Source organism: Ursus maritimus, unplaced genomic scaffold (genome assembly GCF_017311325.1).
Source record: "Ursus maritimus isolate PB19 unplaced genomic scaffold, ASM1731132v1 scaffold_1, whole genome shotgun sequence".
NCBI lineage: Eukaryota > Metazoa > Chordata > Mammalia > Carnivora > Ursidae > Ursus > Ursus maritimus.
This window is the reverse complement of record NW_024423343.1, coordinates 37,510,215-37,533,858: the sequence shown is the minus strand read 5'-3', so window position 1 is coordinate 37,533,858 and position 23,644 is coordinate 37,510,215. Positions and strand designations below refer to the sequence as shown.

The following is a 23,644-nucleotide window of genomic DNA, read 5'->3' as shown; positions in this document are numbered from 1 at the left end:
ATGCAAACAAAAAGAAAGTAGGGGTCACAATCTCATCAGACAAGGTAGAATTCAAGTCAACTGTATTTTATTAAGAGGTAAGAAGGACAATTTACAACGCTACAGGACAGTGCTACTCAAAGGGAAGTCTGGGACCTGTAGTGGTCCACAAGCTGCTACTAGTTCAATCAGGTAACTACAAGAGATCAGAGTAAGCATTTAGACACTTTAGTGGCAATTTGGCAATGCTAAAGAAGGCAGTAGATATTATTTATAGACCCTACAGCTTAAATAATAGTTTATTAACATTTAACAGAAATGTATTTTAAACCTCATTTTATTGTGAACCTCAACAGAAATGCTTAATCAAAAAAAAAAAAGGTGCTTAATCCACCAATAAATGTTCTCCTTTTCAAAAATGCATACAAAGAACAACCATCTTTGCTCACCCCAGAAGTGTTTTAATGTCCCAGTCTTCTGGATGTATCTTTTCTTTTAAAGTTATTTCGTCAACGCTAAGATGTCAGATTTCAGATGCAGCATTATTTTATATACTAAGAAAGACAAACACCACTACTTAAACTGTGGCATATCATTGATTTATGTTAAGATGTTTCCTGAGTTCAGAGGCGCCTGGGTGGCTCAGTCGGTTAAGCGGCTGTCTTGGGCTCAAGTCGCGGTCCCAGGGTTCTGGGATTGAGCCCCGAATTGGGCTCCCTGCTCAGCCGGGAGCCTGCTTCCCCCTCTCCTCCCTACTCGTGCTCTCTCTAGCTATCTCTCTCTTTCAAATAAAGAAAATCTTTCAAAAAGAAAAAAAAAGATGTTTCCTGAATTCTTGCTAAATCATTAAGAATGCAAAGAAAGAAGGAAGGAGGGGTGGATTAAGGAAGCACAGCAAAGTGCTTTCTTATTTTATTTATTTTACTTTATTTTATTTATTTCCTTTGTTATTTTAAATAACAAAATAAAATATATCTATAATGAAAACTTGAATGTAACTCTTTTCCTTAATATTTTCATAACAATGGACAGCAATAATTTTCAACAGGAATGTAATTTTTGGGATGAAAAATCTTAAACAGAAAATATAACTGCAAAACAATTTGAGACTTGGCTCTAGGTTAGACCAGGTCCAAGAAAACTATCAAAATTGGCAGTCTTTCAGATGCCCTAATTCATGCTTTCATGGCATTACAATTCCTACTCCATTGTACTAAAGTTGTACTCCAATCTACTCATTCATACCACCCCTAATACTCAAGATCCTCAACCAAAGCACCTTATCTAATCCTATCCATACCAAGCAGTGCTCTCACAGCCTGTGACCTCTCAGTCTGAAATGCACTTCCCCCTAGGAGTTTACTTAAATTATGCTTCTAGAAAACCTCCTCTGATCTTAGTATATTGCTCTTGTCTATTTTCCCATAATACCAGGTTTACTACAGAAATCATCACACTATTCCTCCTACAATTGTATATACTTCATTTGAACCCCTCTTCCCCTCGAGGGCAGGTAATGTCATTCTCAACTATATACTCCCCACACACCCAGCATAGAACCTTGTAAGAAACTCTTCGAACTAGGCTTCTCATTCCCCAACAACTTTCCTCTTTAATACTTATCTGTCCCATGTCTCATCTTGGGCCTTGTCCTCTATGAATTAGCGTACAAATTAATTTGCAAAAATGAATTATTACTTTCCATTAGGATTGATCATTTAAATAAAAGGCTTTTGTTTTTGCATAATTATGCCTTAACCCAAAATATATAATGATGGAATTTTTAGGCACCATGACAGGCCAGGGAGGGAGCTATTCTGAAGCAGGCAGTACTCAAGTACCAAGTGCCTCCCCCTTCCCCCCCACCACCAAAAGTATCATGGGGTAGAGGTAGAAGTTATTACATAGGAATTTCCTTACAAGAAAAGGAACATCTACTCTCCCCATAGAGTTCAATTTTGTTACAACCTCAGATAGGGTCTTGCATGCTAATATTTTCACAGAACAGTTAATGGGTGTGATACAAAGAAAAGAGCGTGGATGAGGAAGAGAACCAGAAGAGACACTGTAAGTCACACTTCAGGTATGACTCTCTAACCAGATCCCTAATTACATACTTTAAGTTTTCAAACAATGGACAATAATCATGTTAGTTTCTACTTTTTATGTGAATGCTTAAGTTTGAAGTAGAATTTTTTTCAATGAGAGTATTTTAAGTCCTTTTTGAAAATTAAACTGCTTTAGATCTAAAGGTTTTTGATATGCTGTTCAGTAATCCATTCTTTTTCCACATGTCACTAAAAAGACCCCAGAAAATGAGAAATGCCATGTTCAAATGTATGTATTGAGAAATAAAAAGGGACTAAAAAGAATTTTTAAAGATTTCTTTTGAGTAAATATTCACAAGAAAAACATACGAAATCTTGGGGCGCCTGTGTGGCTCAGTCAGTTAAGTATCTGTCTTCGGCTCAGGTCGCAATCCCGGGGTCCTGGGATCAAGCCCCACATTGGGCTCCCTGCTCAGTAGGGGAGTATGTTTTTCCCCTTCCCCCTGCTACTGCTCTCTCCCTCCCTCACTCACTCCCTCTGTTTCAAATACATAAATAAAATCGTAAAAAGAAAAAAAAAGAAAGAAAGAAAAAGAAAAGAAAAACATACAAAATCTGTATTTTTTTCTGTGAGGAAAAAAATGCTTCCAGGAAAACTTGTTATGAGAACATTCACTATCAATTTCAAAATGCCTCTCTTATAAACAAGAGATGATTATGTACACTATCCTATGCAGAGGAAACTACAACCTTTATTCTCTTCTGAAGTTCCTTCTTCTGTATTTTTTTCCAGCACGATTCCAGAAAAATCAGTAATTACCTAAAAGAATGGAGAAAAAAAAGAAATGATACAATAGATTTTTATGAAAAACCTTTTCACAATGCAAAGATTTGTATAGTTAATTCAAATAATCCTTATAAATGGACTATAAAAAGCAACAGTAAGTCTCTTTAAAATAAGGAACCACTGTGATATATTAACGTTTTTATATCATATGAACTAATGCTTAACTAAGGATATAGAATTCCTCCATATCAAACCAAACTACTTTTCCCAACAGCTTAGGAACTGAATCATAGCAATCAGTCTGGCTGCTGAGTCCTGCTTCTCTGAAGTACAGACATGTCTGGCACCTGTGATAATGGTGAGAGCTCTCATCATACAACTACATGTTATATTTCATATGGAATTACTATGGAATCTAGAAATCTGTTTTCATACAGACCTTAAATATATAATTTAGTATATATATAACTAAAATGAGGAATTGTCAATTTGTCAGAATTTCTAAAATGCAGAAATGTGTCCAAAATCTAACAGAGAAACATATTACATTTTCCTACCTCCAAAGCTTTATCATAATGTTTGTTAGAAATGTACAGTTCAGCTGCTATGTTAACATCTTCCATGGAGACAAGGCCCTGATGTTTTGAGAAAGCTTCTTCAATTATGTTAATAGCTGAAGTAACATCATTGGCTTCATAGTAACTCCTAAAAAAATAAATGACAAAATGGATGAATATTTATTTAATTCAGGTTATAAAATTTATAACCTTGCTTAAACTATCTATTAACTATGATTTCCATTTTCTTAAAATTGGGGAGAAGAAAAACTTTTCTTTAAAATCATAATCACAGCTGATACAGAAAAAAATGGGCAACATCAATATGACAATGTCATCATGTCAAGCATCTCGCTCTCCGAAAGCTACCTCATGTCATTTCAGCTCATTGTCCCATCACCCAATTTCAACAACTCTTCCACTGCAGTGGGATCTACAAAGCATTCGTCTGTTTCACTGTCCTGCTGCTTCGTGCCTTACTTTCCTCCTTCTCCACAGACCAACATTACAATTACTCCCTTGCACATCTCCTCACTTCTCCTCCCCATCTCTCCTTTCTGATGAAGTCATGCGCTAAAACCCCAACCCTTGTTATTCCAAATATACCTACTCCTCACCACCACCTGTCCAGCTGACCATGCTGACTGGACTCTAAATTAACAATCATAAGCCTCAAGTGGGCCCATGGTGTTGATAAGCAATCTTGCTACAGTTACCTTGTCCAGTACTCTTCAAACTTGAATATGCATGCAAAGTAACTGGGGATCTTGTAAAAAGGCATATTCTGATTCAGTAGAGCTGGGGTAGAGCTGAGATTCTACATTTATGACAGACTCCTAGGTGATACAAATGCTGCAGCAAGGCCCCAAGGACCTAGACAATTATTTCTCATCTTCTCCTCTCTTCAAACCTCCAAAACTCTCTGATCCTCACTCTCAGCTGATAACCTTGCTTCTTAGTTTGCAAAGAGAACCAGATCATAACAACTCACACATTCCCAACACATCTTCCTACTTACACATACCCATGGCCATATCTTCCACCTTCCCCACTTATAAGGCTGACTCCCAACTAGATTCCATTCCCTCCAACCTACTCAAGGGTATCACTCAAGCAATCATCCCTTCTCTCATGAACCTTCAATGTGTTTCTCAATTGTGGATTATACCATCTGATAATTTTTCCCAACTTAAAAATTATCTATTACCCCTAAAACCCATACCAATTATCTCCCCATTCCTCTGCTCCCCTTGTAAATTTCTGCAAAGAGCTGCCCATCCCCCAGAACTCCCACCCCGTCTCCAGTGTCAATACTCAGTCCTCATTTTATATGGTCTATCTGGACTATTTCACATAGATGACCATCCTTCCTCCTTGAAGTGCTTTCTACAATATTTCTAGAATATCATATTCTCTTCATTTCATCCTACTTCACTGACCATTTCCTGTCAGTCTCCCTGCTGTTTCCTCCTCATCTTTCTGACTTCTAAACACTGGAGTACCTCAGGGTTTGGTCCTCAGAACTCTTCCCTTGTCTGTCTGTCTGTGCCTATCTGTCTGTCTGTCTCTCTCTCACATACACACACACACAAACACCATTTCATACCAGAAAATCCTGAGAGCTCAGCCTTCAGAATATATCCAGAATCTGATTACTTCTCACCGTGACCTCCTGCACTTTCATCCTGGACCAAACTACTATTAACTGGTCTCCCTGCTTCTGCCCTTATCACTCCTCAAACTATCCTCAAAATAACAGAACTGATTTAAAGTTTAAGTCAAATTATGCCACTCTTCTACGCAAAACCTTCCAATGACTTCCAAACTCATTCAGAGTAAAACCCAAAGCACAAGGGCCAAGTGACCTTGTCCTGATACCTACCTGCTATGCTCCCTTAAACCTTCAGCTTGTTGTTCCCAGAGCATATCTCTGCACTTGCCATTTCCTTTGCCTTTGACACTCTTCCCTAAATATCTGCTCTCATACCTCATACCTCCTTCAGTTTACTTTCAGGTCACAAGATCATAACATAGGGAACTGAATCCTTCTCCAATCACCCTATTTAAAATAACATACCCCTACACTTCAACTTCCTAGCCCTTCTCTGCTTCATTTTTCTTCATATCCCTTATCAACATCTGACATATTATATATTTAGTTGTTTCTGTTTATTGCTTGTCTCTCTCAACTGAACTGTAAGCTCCACAAGGGCAAGGAAAATTAAAACTCATTCAATACTGGATCTCCCGGTGTCTTATACACTGCCTAGCACACAATTTATACTTAATAAATATTTCTGCAAGAAAAGTAGCATCTGAGAGAAATCCTAATAAACTGAAGTTACAGTAACATAATTCCATGTAGGAAGGACCTCTACGGCAATGGCAAAACTATACATCCTCACCCTTTCCCAACAAAAATATTATAAATAAAACACGTGGAAAACAAATTTACTACCACAGGTCAACTAATAGTTCACAAAATAGAGGCTTAGTGGGCTAACCACTGTTTCAGCTAGAGATGTGACTAACAGCAGATAACCTGAAAGTTCCTCAATGCTCATCATATACATGATCAACTTAGGGTTGCCTTGCCTCAACACATTACCTAAAAATGCTTCTAGTATTCCTATATAACTCATCCTTATGATAACAGGGAGTGTTTTCACAGCTAAGCATGTTCATGACAATGGCCACAAGGTTAACAGGGTTAACCCTAAGATACCCAGATGAAGATGGCTGATCCTAGGCTGAAATACTATATAACCGATATCCCTAGAACAGAGAGCTTATGACAAGACATTATTTAGCCGAATGATTCTTGCTTTGCTTTGATGTAAAGCACATTGGAAAAGTAAATGCAATAGTACGTAATATTTTAGAATAAAATATATACCATAGCCAGTAACATGCATCAACTATAAAGAACATTTTTTGTCTTAAAATGTTATTCTCGTACTAAAGTTAAAATGATTATAAAAAAACCCCAGACCACAAACATTTCATTACCACATTTACAACAAACAATTTAAAATAATATAACTGCAAATGTACGCAACTTTAACTAAGTTATGGAAACCTGGCAACCTAATCATCCTTTTAGAACATGACCTATTTTTAAGCTTCTGAACACTTAAAGGCAATTGTATATACAAATTTTTCTAAGTAATCACACAGCTGACTTTGAAACAGAAAAGTACTGGAAAAAAAAAACACTCTACATTTAAGCACAGTATAAAAATATAGGAAGTAAAACACTCTTTGAATCGCAATAAAAAATATACTTTACAAGTCAAATACGTGTTTTGACTTGTAAAATAAAATGATTAATAGAAGCATCTATATATACTTTACTCCAAACTTACTTTGCCATATCTCTGGCCAACTGCATAAAACGTTCTCCATCAGATGGAGATAAAAGGTTTAAAATACGTCTATAACCATCCATTGCCATCTTATGATCTCCCATCTGTTCATAAAGACTTGATCGCTCCCACAGATAACGGACATTAGTAGGTTCATATTTAAGAGCTAAAAAGAAAAAAAAGAATTACAGATTTACCACAAAAAGGGGTTCATGATACCTGGGTATGACCAATCCTCTTTTCCAAAAATTTAATAAACACTCTAAACTAATTCTCCAACAGAGCTAAGTGGGTTACTCTGGAACAAATCTACTTTCACAGGAACTCTCAACTAGGTTTAATCTAAGACCAGACAGAACCTGACTCTCTCTATTAATCTTCATTTGGTAATTCTAGTGTGATGTTAACCCTCAAGGAACAGCTTAGAACCAACAACAATCTCANCAGGAAATTGAAGGTACTGTTCTTCTACCAACTTTTGTGCTGTATTAGCTAACAATATAAAGTTGCTGATGAACAAGAAAGCAGAGAGAGACCCCAAATATTTACCTCTCGGATGCCAGAATATAAGGAATAAATCTACTTCACCTAACATCACCCCAGAGTAGCAAGTACAATTATCAATCTATTACGTAACATTTGACCAAACAAAATAAGAAAAACATTTTAATTACCTTTTGTGTAGCAAAAAATAGCCTGCTTAATATTGTCTTGTTCCAGAGACATTTCTGCCAATCTAACCCATTCTTCAGTGTCACTAGGATTTAAGTGTGCAGCAATCAACTCAAACTGAAGAGATTTTTCCATGTCACCTTGGTCCTCATATATCATAGCAAGAGTAGAAAATGGCTCATAAGCCAGAGGAGCTATAAAGAATTAAAAAAACAAATTCTACTGGCTGAAGAAAGAGGCATGAGATGATGTCAATCCCACGGTTCAAACTATGGATCCTTTTTTTTAATGTTTAAACACTCTTTAAAACACTCTAGCAGAATTATACAAACTATTTAATAGAATTTAGAATAAACATCGGATTAAATATACTTTACTTCATGTTTACACATGATTAGTGTTTCAGTATTATTATCTCTGAGCAAAGTGTAATTTCATGAAAACCTCTACTCTCCATTATGTACCCCTCATAAAAATCCCCATTTGCTAAGGCTAAACATGACTCAATAACTCAGCAAGTTCACCTGAAAGAGCATCATCACATCAGTGTTTAATCTTCATGATCCAACAACCACACGTGTATGGGATGAATGGACTAAGGATAACTAAACTGCACCTAAACTGAGGATATCATAGTGAATAGTTAATCTACATTTCTGAAATGTTTCTGAAATGAAGTTCTAAGATCACAAGGGATTAAAATCAAAGGTAATTGTTAAAAATAAACAATTATAAACTGGAATAAAGGAACAGTAATATTGGAAAGTAGAAACCAAACAAAACATCCTCAAGAAAAAGTTTGGTTAATTTTGTTTCTGATGGGGTAGAAAAGAAAAAGCAGTGACCTCAAATTATCCTAATGAGTAATCTAGGAAATTTTTTTTTAAGTAAGCTCTATACCCAACATGGGGCTTAAACTCACGACTCCAAGATCTAGAGTTGCATGCTCTACCAACTGAGCTGGCCAAGTGCCCCCAATCCAGGAAATGTTTAACAAGATTTTCAGGAGGGTTGGCTGGGAAGACGGTAGAGCAGGAGGACCCTAACCACACCTCATCCAATGGATACAACTAGATAACACTCATTTCAGCATAAATTATGCAGAAAATGATCTGAAGACTGACAGAACAAATGTCACAATTAAAAGTAGAAAAAAAAAAAAAAGTAGAGAAGAAGCCACATCAAAGAAGGAAGGAAGGGCAAAGACACAGTCTGGGAGAGAAATGGATGGGGCCATCCACAGTGGGGAGGAAGCCGGTAGTGTGGAAAAGGGTGAAAAATAAGACCTTCACAGTGAAGAGCCTAAATGAAAGAAGAGGATCAAACCACAGCAAGAGACCAAAGCAAAACGGATATAAATTATAGGCCTGACAGAGAATTTAAAATAATGATCATGAAGATACTCACTGGACTTGAGAAAAGAGTGGAGAACCTCAGCGAGACCCTTAACAAAGAGACAAAAAAGAGCCAATCACAGATAAGAACAGGAAAAAATGAAATTACGAATATACTCGATGGTTGGGACACCTGGGTGGCTCGGTCGATTAAGTATCAAAGTCTTGATCTCAGCTCAAGTCTTGATCTCAGGGTTATGAGTTCAAGCCCAACGTTGGGATCCTACTTAGAAAAGAAAAGAAAAGAAAAGAAAAGAAAAGAAAAGAAAAGAAAAGAAAAGAAAAGAAAAGAAAAGAAAAGAAAAGACACTTGATGGAATAAACAACAAGCTAAATGAAGCAGAGGAGCAAATTGACAACTTTGAAGACATAGTATTAGAAAGTAACCAAGCTGAGCAAAGGAGAGGAAAGAAAATTATGTAAATTGAGAATAGTCTTAGGGAACTCAATGACTCCATCAAGCATAACATGCACATTATAGGGATCTCAGAAGAATTACAGAGAGACAAAGGGGCAGAAAATTTATTTGAAGAAATAATAGCTGAAAACTGTCCTAATCTGGGGAACAACACAAATGCCCAGATCCAGGAGGCACAGAGATCCTCCCAACATGCAACCCAAGGAGGTTCACACCCAGACACATAGTAATTAAAATGGCAAAAAGTAGTGATAAAGAAAAAATTTTTAAAGTAGTAAGAGAAGGGGTGCCTGGCTCAGTTTGTTAAGCATCTGACTCTTGATTTCAGCTCAGGTCGTGTGTGAGGTCAAACCAGACAGCAGGCTCCATGCTCAGCGGGGAGTCTGCTTTTTTCCTTCTCCCTCTGGCCCAACCCCTGCTCGTTTTCTCTCTCTCTAAAATAAATAAATAAATCCTAAAAAAAAATGCAGCAAGAGTAAAGAAGACCGTTATATACAAGGGAAACGCTATACAACTATCAGCAGATTTTTCAGTAAAAACTTTACAGGCCATAAGAAAGTGTTACCATATATTCAAAGTGCTGAAAGGGAAAAATGTGCAGACAAGAACACTCTGTCCAGCAAAGCTATCACTCAAATTAGAAGGACAGATAAAGAGTGTCTCAGACAAAGAAACACTAAAGGAGTTCATCACCATTAAACCAGCCCTACAAGAAATATTAAAGGGGACTCTTTGAGTGGGAAGGAAAGAATGTAAAAAACACAAAAGCAGTAAAAATAAATATTTCTGTAAAAATCAGTCAAGGTTTCATAAAATAAGAGGATGTGAAATATGATACCATATGCCTAAAATGTGGTGGGGAGAGGAGTAAAGAATGGATTTGAACTTAAGTGACCATCAACTTCATATAGACTGCTATATGCAGAAGATGTTATACACAAATCTAATGGCACAAATCAAAAACAAGTAATAGATATAGGGATAAAAATAAATAAAGAGAAAAGAACCAAAGTAGAGCATTAAAGAAAGCCAACAAACCATGAAACAGAGCAAGGGAAGAATCAGAGAAAATCTATAGAAACAACCACAAAACAAGTAACAAAAGAGCAATAAATACATACCTATCAATAATTATTTTCAGTGTAAATAGACTAAATGATCTAATCAAAAGACGTAGGGTGGCAGATGGATAAAAAAATAAGACCCATCTATATGCTGCCTATAAGAGACTCATTTCAGACTGAAAGACACCAGCAGATTCAAAGTGAGGGGATGGAGAAACATTTATCATCCAAATGGAGGTCAAAAGAAAGCCAGGATAGCAATACTTATATCAGACAAAAAAGACTTTAAAATAAAGACTGTGGAGGGGCACCTGGGTGATGCAGTCAGTAAAGTGTCCAACTCTTGGTTTCAGCTCAGGTCGTGATCTCGAGGTTGGGAGATCGAGCCCCACGTGAGGCTCCAGCTGAGTGGAGGGGCTTCAGAGTCTCTCTCCCTCTTCTGCCCCTCCCCTCCATGCACACTCTCTGAATAAAACAAAGACTGTGGGGCACCTGACTTAGTCAGTAGAGCTTGAACTCTTGATCTCAGGGTTGTAAGCTCCAGGCCCACATTAGGTATAAGCATTACTTTAAAATTACAAATAATGATAATAATAATATGAAATAAAACAAAGACTGTAACAGAGACAAAGAAGGACATTATATAATAATAAAGAGGCCAATCCAACAAGAAGATATATCAATTGTAAATATTTATGCACCTAACATGGGAGCACCCAAATACATGAAACAGTTAATAACAAACACAAAGGACATAATAATAATACAATAAGAGTAGAGGCCTTTAACACTCCACTTACATCAAAGGACAGATCATCCAAACAGAAAATCAACAAAGAAACAGTGGCTTTGAATGACTCCCTGAACCAGATGGATTTAACAGACATATTCAAAACTTTCCATACTAAAACAGCAGAATATATACCCTCTTCGAGTGCACATGGAACATTCTCCAGAACAGATTAGATATTAGGCCACAAAACAAGTCTCAACAAATTCAAAAAAATCAAAGTCATACCTCGCAGCTTTTCTGACCACAATGTTATGAAAACTAGAAATCAAACATAGGAAAAAATCTGGAAAGAGCATAAATACATGGAGGTTAAATAACATGCTATCAAACAATGAATGGATCACTCAAGAAATCAAAGAAGAAATAAAAAACTACATGGATGGGGCACCTGGTGGCTCAGGTGGTTAAGTGACTGCCTTTAGCTCAGGTCATGATCCCAGGGTCCTGGGATCACACCCCATATCAGGCTCCCTGCTCAGCGGGGAGCCTGCTTCTCCCACTCCCTCTGCCATTCCCCCTGCTTGTGCTCTCTCCAGCTCTCTCTCTGTCAAATAAATAAATCTTAAAAAAAAAACAAGAAACAAAAAACAAAAAAACAAAACAAAAAAAACCCAACATGGAAATAAATGAAAATAAAATACAGTGGTCTAAAATCTTTGGGAGTCAGCAAAAGTGGTTCTAAAAGGGAAGTTTATAGCAATACAGGCCAACCTCAAGAAGCAAGAAAAAATCTCCAATAAACAACCTAACCTTATACCTAAAGGAGCTAGAAAAAGAACAAATAAAACCCACACCCAGCAAAGGAAGGAAATAATAAAGATAAGAGCAGAAGGGAACCTGGCTGGCTCAATGGGTAGAGCATGAGTTCTTGATCTCGGGGTTGTGAGTTCGAGCCACAGAGTGGGTGCAGAGATTATCTAACAATAAAATATTTTAAAAAAGAGAGCAGAAACAAATGATACAGAAACTACAAAAACAATAGAACAGATCAATAATTCAGAACAAAAGCTAGTTCTTTGAAAAGATCAACAAAATTGATAAACCTTTAGCAAGACTCATCAAAAAAAAGAGGATGCAAATAAAATCATAAATGAAAGAGGAGAAATAACAACCAACACCACAGAAATACAAACAACTGTAATAGAATATTATGAAAACCTAAATGCCAAAAAATTGGACAACTTAGAAGAAATGGATAAATTCCTAGGAACATACAACCTACCAAAACTGAAGCAGGAAGAAAGAGAAAATTTGAACAGACCAGTTAGCAGCAATGAAACTGAAGCAATAATCAAAACTCAAAAAAAAAAAAAAAAAAAAAAGTCCAGGACTAGAAACCTTCATATGCAAATTCTACCAAACATTTAAAGAGTTAATACCTACTTTTCTCAAACCATTCCTAAACATACGAGAGAAAGGAAAACTTCCAAATTCACTCTATGAGGTCAATATCACCCTGATACCAAAACCAGGTAAAGACACCACAAAAAAAGAGAACCACAGGTCTCTATCTCTCATGAATATTGATACAAAAATCCTCAACAACATATGAGCAAACCGAATCCAACAATACATTAAAAATCATATACATTCAAATGGGATTATTCCCAGGATGTAAGGGTGGTTCCTTATTTGCAGAACAATCGTGATTGTTAACAAGATAAAGGATGAAAACTACATGATCATTTCAATAAATGCAGAAAAAGCATTTAACAAAGTTTACAACATCAACTCCTGATTAAAAAACCCTCTGCAAAGTAGGTCTAGAGAGCACATACTTCAACATAATAAAGTCCTTATATGAAAAACTCACAGCCAGCACCATACTCAATGGTGAAAAACTGAGAGATTTTCCCTTAAGGTCAGAAACAAGACAATGACATCCACTCTCAGCACTTTCACTCAACACAGTACTGGAAGTCCTAGCCACAGCAATTGGAAAACATAATGAAATAAACACATTCAAATTGGTAAGGAAGAAGTAAAGCTCTCATTATTTGCAAATGACATGATACTATATACAGAAAACCCTAAAGACTCCACCAAAAAACTACTAGAATTGATAAATGCGTTCAGTCAAGTCACAGGATACAAAATCGATACACAGCAATCTGTCACATTCCTATACACTACTAATGAAGCAGCAGAAAGTGAAATTAAGAAAACCATCCCAGGGGCACATGGCTGGCTTAGTCGGTAAAGCACGTGGCTCCAGATCTCAGAGTCATGAGTTCAAGCCTGATGCTGGGTGTAGAGCTTACTTTAAAAAAAAAAAAAAAAAAAAGGAAGAAAACAAAAAAAATCCCATTTACAATCACACCAAAAACAATAAAATATTTAGGAATAAACTTAACCAAAGAGATGAAAGACCTGTATTGTGAAAACTATAAAACACAGATGAAAGAAATTCAAGACATTGCAAAGAAATGAAAAGACATTTCATGCTCAATGGATTGGAAGAACAAATATTGTTAAAATGTCTGTGCTACCCGGGTGTCTGGGTGGCTTAGTCAGTCAAGCATCTGCCTTCAGCCTGGGTCATGATCCCAGCGTCCCGGGATGGAGTCTGGCATTGGGCTCCCTGCTCAGCAGGGAGTCTGCTTCTCCTTCTCCTTCTGCTCCTCCCACCTGCTCGTTCTCTCTCTCTCTCTCTCAAATAAATAAAATCTTTTTAAAAAATATCTATCTTACCCAAAGCAATCTACAGATTTAATGCAAACCCTATCAAAATAGCAATAGCATTTTTCATAGAACTAGAACAAACAATCCTAAAATTTGTATGGAACCACTAAAGACCCTAAATAGCCAAAGTAATCTTGAAAAAGAAAAGTAAAACTGGAGGTATCACAATTCCAGATTTCAAGTTATACTCAAAGCAGGAGTAATTAAAACAGTGTGGTAGTGCCATTAAAATAGACACATAGATCAATAGACTAGAACAGAAAACCTAGAAATAAACAAGAATTATAAGGTCAATTAATCTTCAACAAAGGAGGAATGAATATATAATGGGAAAAAGTCTCTTCAAAAAATGGTATTAGGAAAAATGGACAGCTACATGTAAAAGAATGAAACTGGACCACCTTCTTCAACATACACAAAAATAAACTGAAGATGGATTAAACCTACATGTGAGACCTGAAACCATAAAAATCCTTGAAGACAGCACAGGCAGTAATGTCTCTGATACTGGCTACAACATTTTCCTGGATATGTCTCCTGAGGCAAGGAAAACAAAAGCAAAAACAAACTGTTGGGACTACATCAAAATAAAAAGTTTCTGCACAGCAAAGGAAACAATCAACAGAACTAAAAGGCAACCTAGTGAAAGGGAGAAGATATTTGGAAATGACATATCCAATAAAGGGATAGTATCTAAAACATATAAAGAACTGATACAACTCAATACACAAAAAAAATCCAATTTAAAAATGGCCAGAAGACATGAATAGACATTTCTTCAAAGAAGACATCCAGATGGCCATAGACATATAAAAAGATGCTCAACATCACTCAAAATCAGGGAAATGGAAAGCAAAACTATAATGAGGTATCACCTCACACCTGTCAGAATGGATAAAATCAAAAACACAAGAAACAACAAGTGTTGGCAAGGATGTGGAGAAAAAGGAACCCTCGTGCACTGTTGGTGGGTATGCAAACTGGTGCAGTCACTAGGGAAGACAGTATGGAGGTTCCTCAAAACATTAAAAATAGAACTACCCTTGGACCCAGGAACTATACCCAAAAAATACAAAAACACTGCAATGTTTATAGCAGCATTATTTATAATAGCCAAACTATGGAAGCAACCTAAGTGTCCATTGCTAGATGAATGGATAAAGAAGATGTGTATGAGAGAGAGAGAGGGAGGGAGAGAATGGAATATTATTCAGCCATAAAAAAGAATGAAATCTTGCTATCTCCAACAACACGGACAGAGTAAGAGAGTATGATGCTAAGTGAAATAAATCAGTCAGAGAAAGACAAATACCATTATGATTCATTCATATGTGCAATTTAAGAAACAAAACAAATGAGCAAAGAAAAAAAAGAGAGCAATGAACCAAGAAACAGACTCTTAACTATAGAGAACAAACTGATAGTTACCACAGGGGAGGTGGGTGGAGGGATGGGGAAACTGGAGATGGGGATTAAAGAGTACATTTATCATGATAAAAAAAATAAAACAAAGAAAAAAAGACTTCTAAAAGGACCCTCACCCAGATAAAAGGAAATGCCAAAATATTGAAAAGATAAATTAAGAGTTCCCTGTATTACAACTACCCAAGCCACTATGCAGGGCATTATTTGGCAACACACCAGGAAACCAAAATAATAAATATAAGTGATTAGTCAAAAAGTCACTTCTTAAGATATCCTTCCATATGCCCAAGATTTACAGTTTAAAGTTTATACTGTGTCTTTTACCAAAAAGTAGATTAAAATAATCTAGCTGTGACTAATCTGGAAAGTGAAAGAAAAAAAAAAGAACACTTTTAAGTGGTTTTAACATGTGCTGGCCATATTTAAAAAAGACTAATGCTATAAAAGTCTAAAACCCCAAAATGAAACATTAAAAACAAACAGAAACAGAAAAGAAGCCTGGTAGAGTTCAATAAATATTAATATTTCTTTAAGCCATATTCAGATTTTCATTTTCTTGGTAATGACTTCTACTCAATGTGAAAGTGGCATATCACTGTTGTAACAATCACCTCCAAGCTTCTGAATATATTTTCCAAATAGTACAATGAAGTGCTCCTCCATTTATTTTAAAAGCCACACTATTAAACTGCTATACTCAATAATCCCCATAAAAAACACCTTGTCTTATGATTTCCATGCACATCAATATCGCCTCTTCACGTTCTCCTCGAGCAAAGCGAATGTTGGCTTCACCCATGAGACCCCTCAGAGCCCTGGGAAGTTTACTTCGAGGCCTTTTCTCCTACATAGAAAAAAAAATGACATTTAGCTAAAATATAGTAATATCTTAGATTTCAATTCCAACCAAATTAATAAATGCAGAAGATAATGAAAATGAAATTTCCCTCTAAAACTTATCAATATTGTAAATTGAGAATCTAAGGACTAAATGACTACAATACTGACTCATTACCATTAAAATCTGTATTTCAGGAAAAAGTCTAAAATTAATCTCGGTAAAGAAATTATTCTAAAATACTCTCCAAAAAGGAATACCTCAGAAAACTAAAACAAAAAACAAAAACAAACTTCCTACAGTATAAAGTTCAAAGCACAGGAAAATATATGAAGAAAGCAAAAAGCAAAGTGATCAGGAACCACTAATTACTATTTAGAATAATAACAAACGTAGAACCTGATGCTGCAAATGGATTTACGTGCCAGGAAACTTCTTATAATATAACCTATGAAGATCTTCCTTCCTTCAAATTTATCTACTCAAAATAAACTTGGTTAAAAAAAATACCATGTTATATTGGGGCACCTGGGTGACTTAGTCCTTTAAGTGTCTGACTCTTGGCTTTCGGCTCAGGTCATGATCTCAGGGTCAGTCATAAGATGGAGCCCTGCATGGGGCTCCGTGCTCAGCAGGGAGTCTGCTTGAGATCCTCTCCCTCCCCACTCCCCCACCCCAACAACCCTGCCCAAGCACACACATGCGCTCTTACACTCGTATATAAATAAATCTTTAAAAAAATATGTCAAGTTATAATATGAACTTTTTAATAGCAAAACCATAGTATATTTTGACACATGCATAATTGAGGTTTTGCATTTTCAAAAATCTCTACAAAGAAACATAAGAAACCAGTAACAGTTGTCTCATTTTTCCTTTCTCACAGTTTGAATTCTTTCCAAATATATGTATAATTTAAAGATTTCTTTTTCAATTACTATGTCACATTTTTATATTCCATTTATAAATACTAAAATAAGTATTTACTTTCATCATTTTCTTGGTTTCACGATTGAGAACCATCTCTAGTACAAACACATCGCCTGCAGTGGGTTGCTCAGGTGTTTCTTCCTCCTCCTCCTCCTCTTCTTCCTCTTCCTCCTCATCATCTTCATTCTCTCCAAGCATGGAAGCAAAAACCTTGTGAACTGACTTACTGACTCCATCTGACATTTCTCCTGAAGAAAGACACATTGAGGATGCTGGATAAATGAGACAGTGAATACGTTTAAGGAAGGACAAAATTTTTTAAAAACCCACATATTCTGAGCAACAAATAATTATTCTCATGAAATCTTAACAATCATCTTCAAGAATTCTGAATATCCAAAATAAATATAAAGAGAAATGTGTAAGATATAACACTGCCAATCAATAAAATTTATTCCAGTAATAGAAAAAAAGGGAAAAAAATCATGTGATCATTTTGATAAGGAGAAGCATTTGATAAAATCCAATACTCATTCCTAATAAAAATTCTTAGTCAACTAGAAATGGAAGGGAATATCTTGAATTTGATAAACAGTATCTACAAAAAACTTTCCACAAACACAGTTAATGGTGAATTATTCAGTTATTAGAAATAAGATGAGGGAGGATGCTATCACCACTCCTTTCAACATTTTGCTGGAGGTCCTGGATAATGTAGAAGAGAAGAGGCATAAAGATGGAAAGAAGAAATAAAACTGTCATTATTCACATGTGATGTGATTATGTACATAGAAGATCCAAAAGAATGTATGTACAAACTGCCAGAATACATGAATTAAGCCAGGTTCCTGGATTCAAGGTCAATACACAAAAATTAACTGTAGTTTTTCTATCAGCAATAATGAACTGAAAATTAGATTAGAAGAAGGCCCTATTTGCATGGTGTGTAGGAAAGGTACTCAAGAGCAAGAATTTAACAGCGATATTCAATAATGTACAGGAAAAAAAAGACAATTAATTCTGGTGGTCATATATTCCAATTAGGAGACTTTGTCAAATTTGTTCAAAACTTACCCTTCTTTTGTTCTGAATATATGTTCACACTCACCAAGGGTCCTGACAGAGTTCTGGGATGATTCCTTCCCGGGAAATGGGGAGCTTTATATCCTAAAAGGACTGATGGGATTATTTGAACTGAGGCAATCTAATACATGTATGCCTGACTGCTCCTGATGAGCAAGAATAGACTCAGTCCCTTTTTTTAAGGGAGGGCCTGACGGCCACTTCTCAGGGGCAGCTTTAGTCAACCAGGACTGGGAGGCACCCAGTGGTGCCTGCTACTACTGTTATACCTCAAAGACCTGATGATGGAAGAGCTATTCCTCCCCTCAGCTGATAAGGAAAGACCCACAAGTTATTAGAACAACTTCAGCCCCCTTTTCCACCCCACTTGCCTGAAAAGGTAAGAAACTATAACCCCAATTTGCTCTCCTTTTTGCCCTTTTTTCTCCCCTTGGTCATAAGGAGGCAGGAATAAAGCTTATTTTCTGTCTATCCTATTAGTATATATTCTCTGTATAAAGAGAGCTGTTTGCGGGGGGTGGGGGAGGGGGAAGCCTCTACTTCTACTCCCTAGAATTAGAAAGTTCAATTTAGTTCTCAATCAGACACTATACACAAAGTTACTCTAATTGATAGTTCAGTATCCCATGTAACTTGTCACGGGTAAATAGATACTATGAACTATTATCAGTATTCTGATGACTAGGAAGGTATATCGATCATTAGAAATTAATGAATTTGCATACTAGTTCATCAATTAGACTCTGATGGCTTTAATTAGTTTGGGACTAACTAAATTCAGTATCTGGACATGCAGAGCTGAGGACTGGATCCTAGAATGAGGCAGCATAACAAAACACCTGTACTGTGTGTAAGGACTCATCTGGGCAGCCAACAGGACTTCCACTCTGGCATTTCTATCTTATCTCCTATAACTAAAGCAGTGGTTTGGAAGCCACTTTGTATAGAAGTATAAACCATTACAACTTGGGGAAGTACAGTCTGGAAGTAATTAGTAACTGAAAGAGCCAATTTAAAAACCAGTGACTCCAAAAAGGCTCCCAAATACTGATGTCAATTTGAAACACTTTTCCACAGGGCACGTGTGCGGCTCAGCTGGTTAAGCGACTGACTCTTGATTTTGGCTCAGTTCATGATTTCAGGGTCCTGGGATCCATGGCATGGGGCTCTGCACTCAGTGGGGAGTCTGCCTGAGGATTCTCTCCCTCCCCCTCTGCCCCTTCCCCTGACTAGGGCATGTGCATGCTCACTTTAAATAAATAAATCTTAAAAAAAAAAGAAACACTCCTCCACAAAAATAACCCACAAAAGTAACCATCACCATATTCAATAACTCCACAAATATTTATTGAGCACCTATTATACACCATGCACTATGCTACTGATAGACCAGGTAATCAACAACAAAATACCACTGCAATGGAAAAATAATTTTTTCATTAAATTATTAGGTACTTAATATTTAGTACAGGTGGCAAATGATTTTAACATACCTTCGTTGACATCTTTGCCTCGTGATTTGGTGGAGTCAATTCCTGATGATGATGGAACTTCAGAGTCATTTGGGTTTTCTTCAGCTGATAACTTTCCTTTTTCCTGAAGACTCTGTGATTGAAAATTAAAGATTCCAAAAAATAATGCAGATTTCGTTTTCTCCAGTTGGGAATAGAGCATTTCCCTCATTTTCTATAAAACTTGAGCTCTGCAAACACATACAGTAAGTGGAATCCAAATTTGAATAGTCAAAGCATTTCAGAGTTAGATCTCATCCGCATGGCTGTCTGCATCAGTTACTTGTAAAAAATAATTTAAAATACCTTGATGATTTCATGAATCTACACATTGTATCCTACTTTTTAAATGAAAAGAGATGGATCATGATTAGCTGCATGAATTAGGAAAGAAGCCACCAGTTAATTTCAAAGGGTGCGATTATTTTTATTTTCCCTCGGACTTCATATAAGCTAGAAGATAAGGAAAGTTCAGATATTCTAAAGTATGAAAAATTATGTGAGTGAAGATTCTGTTATCAGACAAGAAAATTCGTTTTGTGGAAGATTACATCACACCACTGGGAGATGTGTCAGAAACTGGCCCTCGGTTGAGAAATTAACTGCCGCGTAAAGGAGGGACGTGAGCTGCTCACCCGCACTCAGAAAAAAATTTAGCGGCAAAGCTACGACTAGAAACAGAAACTGACGGGGTGAAGGAGGAGGGGGGTGGGGAGAAAGACAGAGGGAGAGAAGAGGTTACCACAGAAACAAGCTTTTTGGTGGGGGAAATTTTTAAAGAGAAGCTTAGCACAAGGATGAGAGGTGAGAACCGGGGTTTGGGTAAGAAGGGGAAGCAGCTGCTGGGAGTTCCGGCCCGCCCCATCACAACAAATGGGGCCCTCTGGGTCCCCAACACCTAGGTGTATTAGGGCGACAAGACAGGAGAATCCTGGCCTAGCATCGCCTCACTTTCTTCTCGCGGGTTTTTCTCTCTTCTCTCCGCCTTTCGAACTCCTCAAAGGAAATCTTCCCTTCCAGGTAGTCGATGAGCTCCGGACTGAAACCCGACATGTCTGCGGGGTGCAGCTATACAGCACCAGGAACCGGGGGAGAGAACCGGAAAAGCAAGATTTTATCCTGCTCCGGGGCGCCGAGAGAAGCGACACGGCGTTCTCCTGGAAAACGGGCCCGGCTGGCGCTGCAGCCGCCGCGCTCGGGTTCCGCGGGAGCATCTGGTCCGGCTTCCTTCCAGGCGACGCGAGTGGGATCTTCTGGGCGGAGTCCGGTAGTCCGGGCCTGGCGTGCGGCGCTGGCTTAGACCTCCTATTTAAAATGACTGGGGAGTTAAAAAACAAAAAAAAGCTTTAAAGAAATTTTCCTTAATCTAGATCGTTTCCCTCAATTCTTCAGTAGGATTCTTACTCCCAATCCATTTCCTTTTCTGAATGTTTGTTCTTTAATTTCAAGTTTGCTGTAGTGATTATTTTCTTAACTGAACCATCTGCACTGCCACGTACGTTACACTTTCCATTTTTCTCCTGGCACGGAAGGCGAGAGTCCTCTGGCAGTTTGTGCTCGAAATCTCATCTCCTCCACCAACGGCACCATCAGTTTTCCTGTCTTCCACGAATCCTCAAACTCCCTTTCCTCAGGCCCCCTCTCAGTCCGTAAATATCAGGACTTCATGTTCCACCTATCAGTCGTACCTAAGTTTTCTTTTCTTAGCAAACTTTTAGAAAGAATCAAGTGTTTAATGTGATTACCATACACTCTTGCCCATTTACTATAGGCCGTGTACCGGCTTATGCATATTACATACGTAGCTCAAAATAATCCTTAAAAACGGATGTTGCTATTCTTAAAGCCAAAGTCCCATATTATCTAATAAGCTACAGAGCCAGGATGTGAACCTTGGCCTATCTGACCCCAAATGTCATGCGTGGAATTAATATGGTATATGGCCTCCCTTCAGTACAACTATTCTTCACCTCCTGAACACTCCTATGCTCTGTATTTTACCTTGTATTGTAACTATTTTTCCGCTGTCCTGTTCTAGAGACACTATCAACCTCTTGAGAACAGTACTACCTGATGCATCTTTGTGAACTCTAGTAATCTGTGCTCAAAACACATTTATGAATTAAATTAGATGGAATTCAAAGTGTGTTGGAAATGGGAAAGCGTTGAGGTATGGGGAATGCATCTTGACATAAAGCTAAGTTTAAAGACAAGTTACAAGGAGCCGGTCACTTAGCCATTAGTACCTCTTTCTTACAATCCAGATGAGAATAAGCAACGGAACGACGGCAGCATGAGAGCCGTGACTCCAAGACTTCCAGGTGAGAGAAAAATACCTCACGGCTAGAAGTCATTCCCTTTCTCATGATGAAGAATCCTCAAGACTCTACTTGGGCATAAAATATGGAGGCTAGCAGGGTGGGTTGGATTAAGGTTCTCAACAGAAATCATTCATAGGGAAATTATCCCCTGAATTTCTCCAGGCAATCAGGGAACTGCACCTAAGAGAAGTCAAGGGTCTGGTCCTAACTCTCCTAGGGGAAAAGAAGGGAGTCAAGAGCAGGAAAGATGCTCACCTCATAAGAACTCCCTCCTAAGACCCAGATGGCTTAGACCAAGTTGTTTCATTATTAGCTCCCTCGAAGATGGAATAACACTTGTGAAGCTGTAGATTCATGTTGGGCAGAATAGAGAACAGGGAGCATGGGGTGGAAGGACAGCTTTTATTCTGTTGATAAAGAGACAACACCAAAATGGAATCACTTGTGCTAAACCCACATCACAAAACCAAGACTTAATACCTAACTTAGTTACAGTTTCAACCTCTCTCAGGAGTAGAATTTTTTTTGTTTTAAGATTTTATTTATTTATTCGACAGAGAGAGACAGCAAGAGAGGGAACACAAGCAAGGGGAGTATGAGAGGGAGAAGCAGGCTTCCCGCTGAGCAGGGAGCCCAATGTAGGGCCCAATCCCAGGACCCCGGATCATGACCTGAGCCAAAGGGTGGCTGAGCCACCCAGGCACCCCTCAGGAGTGGAATCTTAAACTGGTCAATCGGTAATTACCTGGTCAGCACTAGTGAGGTGACCTCACTGCATGAAAGACCTCTGCTGTCCACTAAAAGGAGGTGACCTTGCCACAAATAATCCACTCTCTGCTAGTAACTTCCTTGTCCACCTTCTTCTAGCTACAAAAGGCTTTCATTTTGTACAGCTCTTTGGAGCTCCTTTCTATTTGTTAGATGATGCCCAACTTATGGTTCATTGAATAAACCAATAGGATTTTTAAAGTTTACTTTAAAGTTTGAATTTGGGTTTTTTAAATTTTATTTTTATTTTATTATTTTTAATTTTTTTGACTTCAAAATGGATTTTATTTTTTAATTTTTTAAATTTAAATTCAATTAATTAACATATAATATATTATTTGTTTCAGGGGTACAGGTCTGTGATTCATCAGGCTTAAATAATACCCAGTGCTCATTACAACACATACCCTCCCCAAGGTCCATCAACCAGTTGCCCCATCCTGCCCCAACTCCAGCAACCCTCAGTTTGTTTCGTAAGATTAACAATCTTTTATGGCTTGTCTCCCTCTTCATCTTGTTTCATTTTCTTTCTCTTCCCCTATGATCCTCTGACTTGTTTCTTAAATTCCACATATTAGTGAGAACATATGATAATTGTCTTTCTCTGATTGATTTATTTCACATAATACCCTCTAGTTCCATCCACTTCATTGCAAATGGCAAGATTTCTTTTTTTATTGCTGCGTAATATTCCATTGTATATATATATATATACCACATCTTCTTTATCCATTCATCTGTCGATGGGCATATGGGCTCTTTCCATAGTTTGGCTATTGTGGACATTGCTGCTATAAATATTGGGGTGCAGGTGCCCCTTCGGGTCACTACCTTTGTACCTTTGGGGTAGATACCCAGTAGTGCAATTGCTGGGTCATAGGGTAGCTCTGTTTTCAACTTTTTTTTTTTAAGATGTTATTATTTGACAGAGAGAGAGACAGCCAGTGAGAGAGGGAACACAAGCAGGGGGAGTGGAAGAGAAAGAAGCAGGCTCCCAGGGGAGCAGGGA

General features: G+C 37.5%; 1 protein-coding gene across 2 annotated transcripts in view; it reads right to left on the bottom strand.

Annotated features, from left to right (window-relative positions):
* GTF3C3 (general transcription factor IIIC subunit 3) overlaps positions 1-20,633 on the bottom strand; it is a 38,241-nt gene extending 17,608 nt beyond the window's left edge. The window contains exons 1-8 of one of the 2 annotated variants that reach the window (XM_008687296.2): positions 20,498-20,633; positions 19,529-19,640; positions 17,010-17,224; positions 15,905-16,028; positions 7,411-7,602; positions 6,737-6,902; positions 3,372-3,519; positions 2,778-2,847 (exon numbers count right to left, since the gene is read on the bottom strand). In XM_008687296.2, coding sequence (XP_008685518.1) covers positions 2,778-2,847; positions 3,372-3,519; positions 6,737-6,902; positions 7,411-7,602; positions 15,905-16,028; positions 17,010-17,224; positions 19,529-19,640; positions 20,498-20,599 — 1,129 coding nt within the window. In that variant the 5' untranslated portion in view covers positions 20,600-20,633. The remainder of the gene's footprint in view (positions 1-2,777; positions 2,848-3,371; positions 3,520-6,736; positions 6,903-7,410; positions 7,603-15,904; positions 16,029-17,009; positions 17,225-19,528; positions 19,641-20,497) is intronic. The other variant, XM_008687297.2, reaches the window with a different exon arrangement.
* Positions 20,634-23,644: the final 3,011 nt, after the last annotated feature.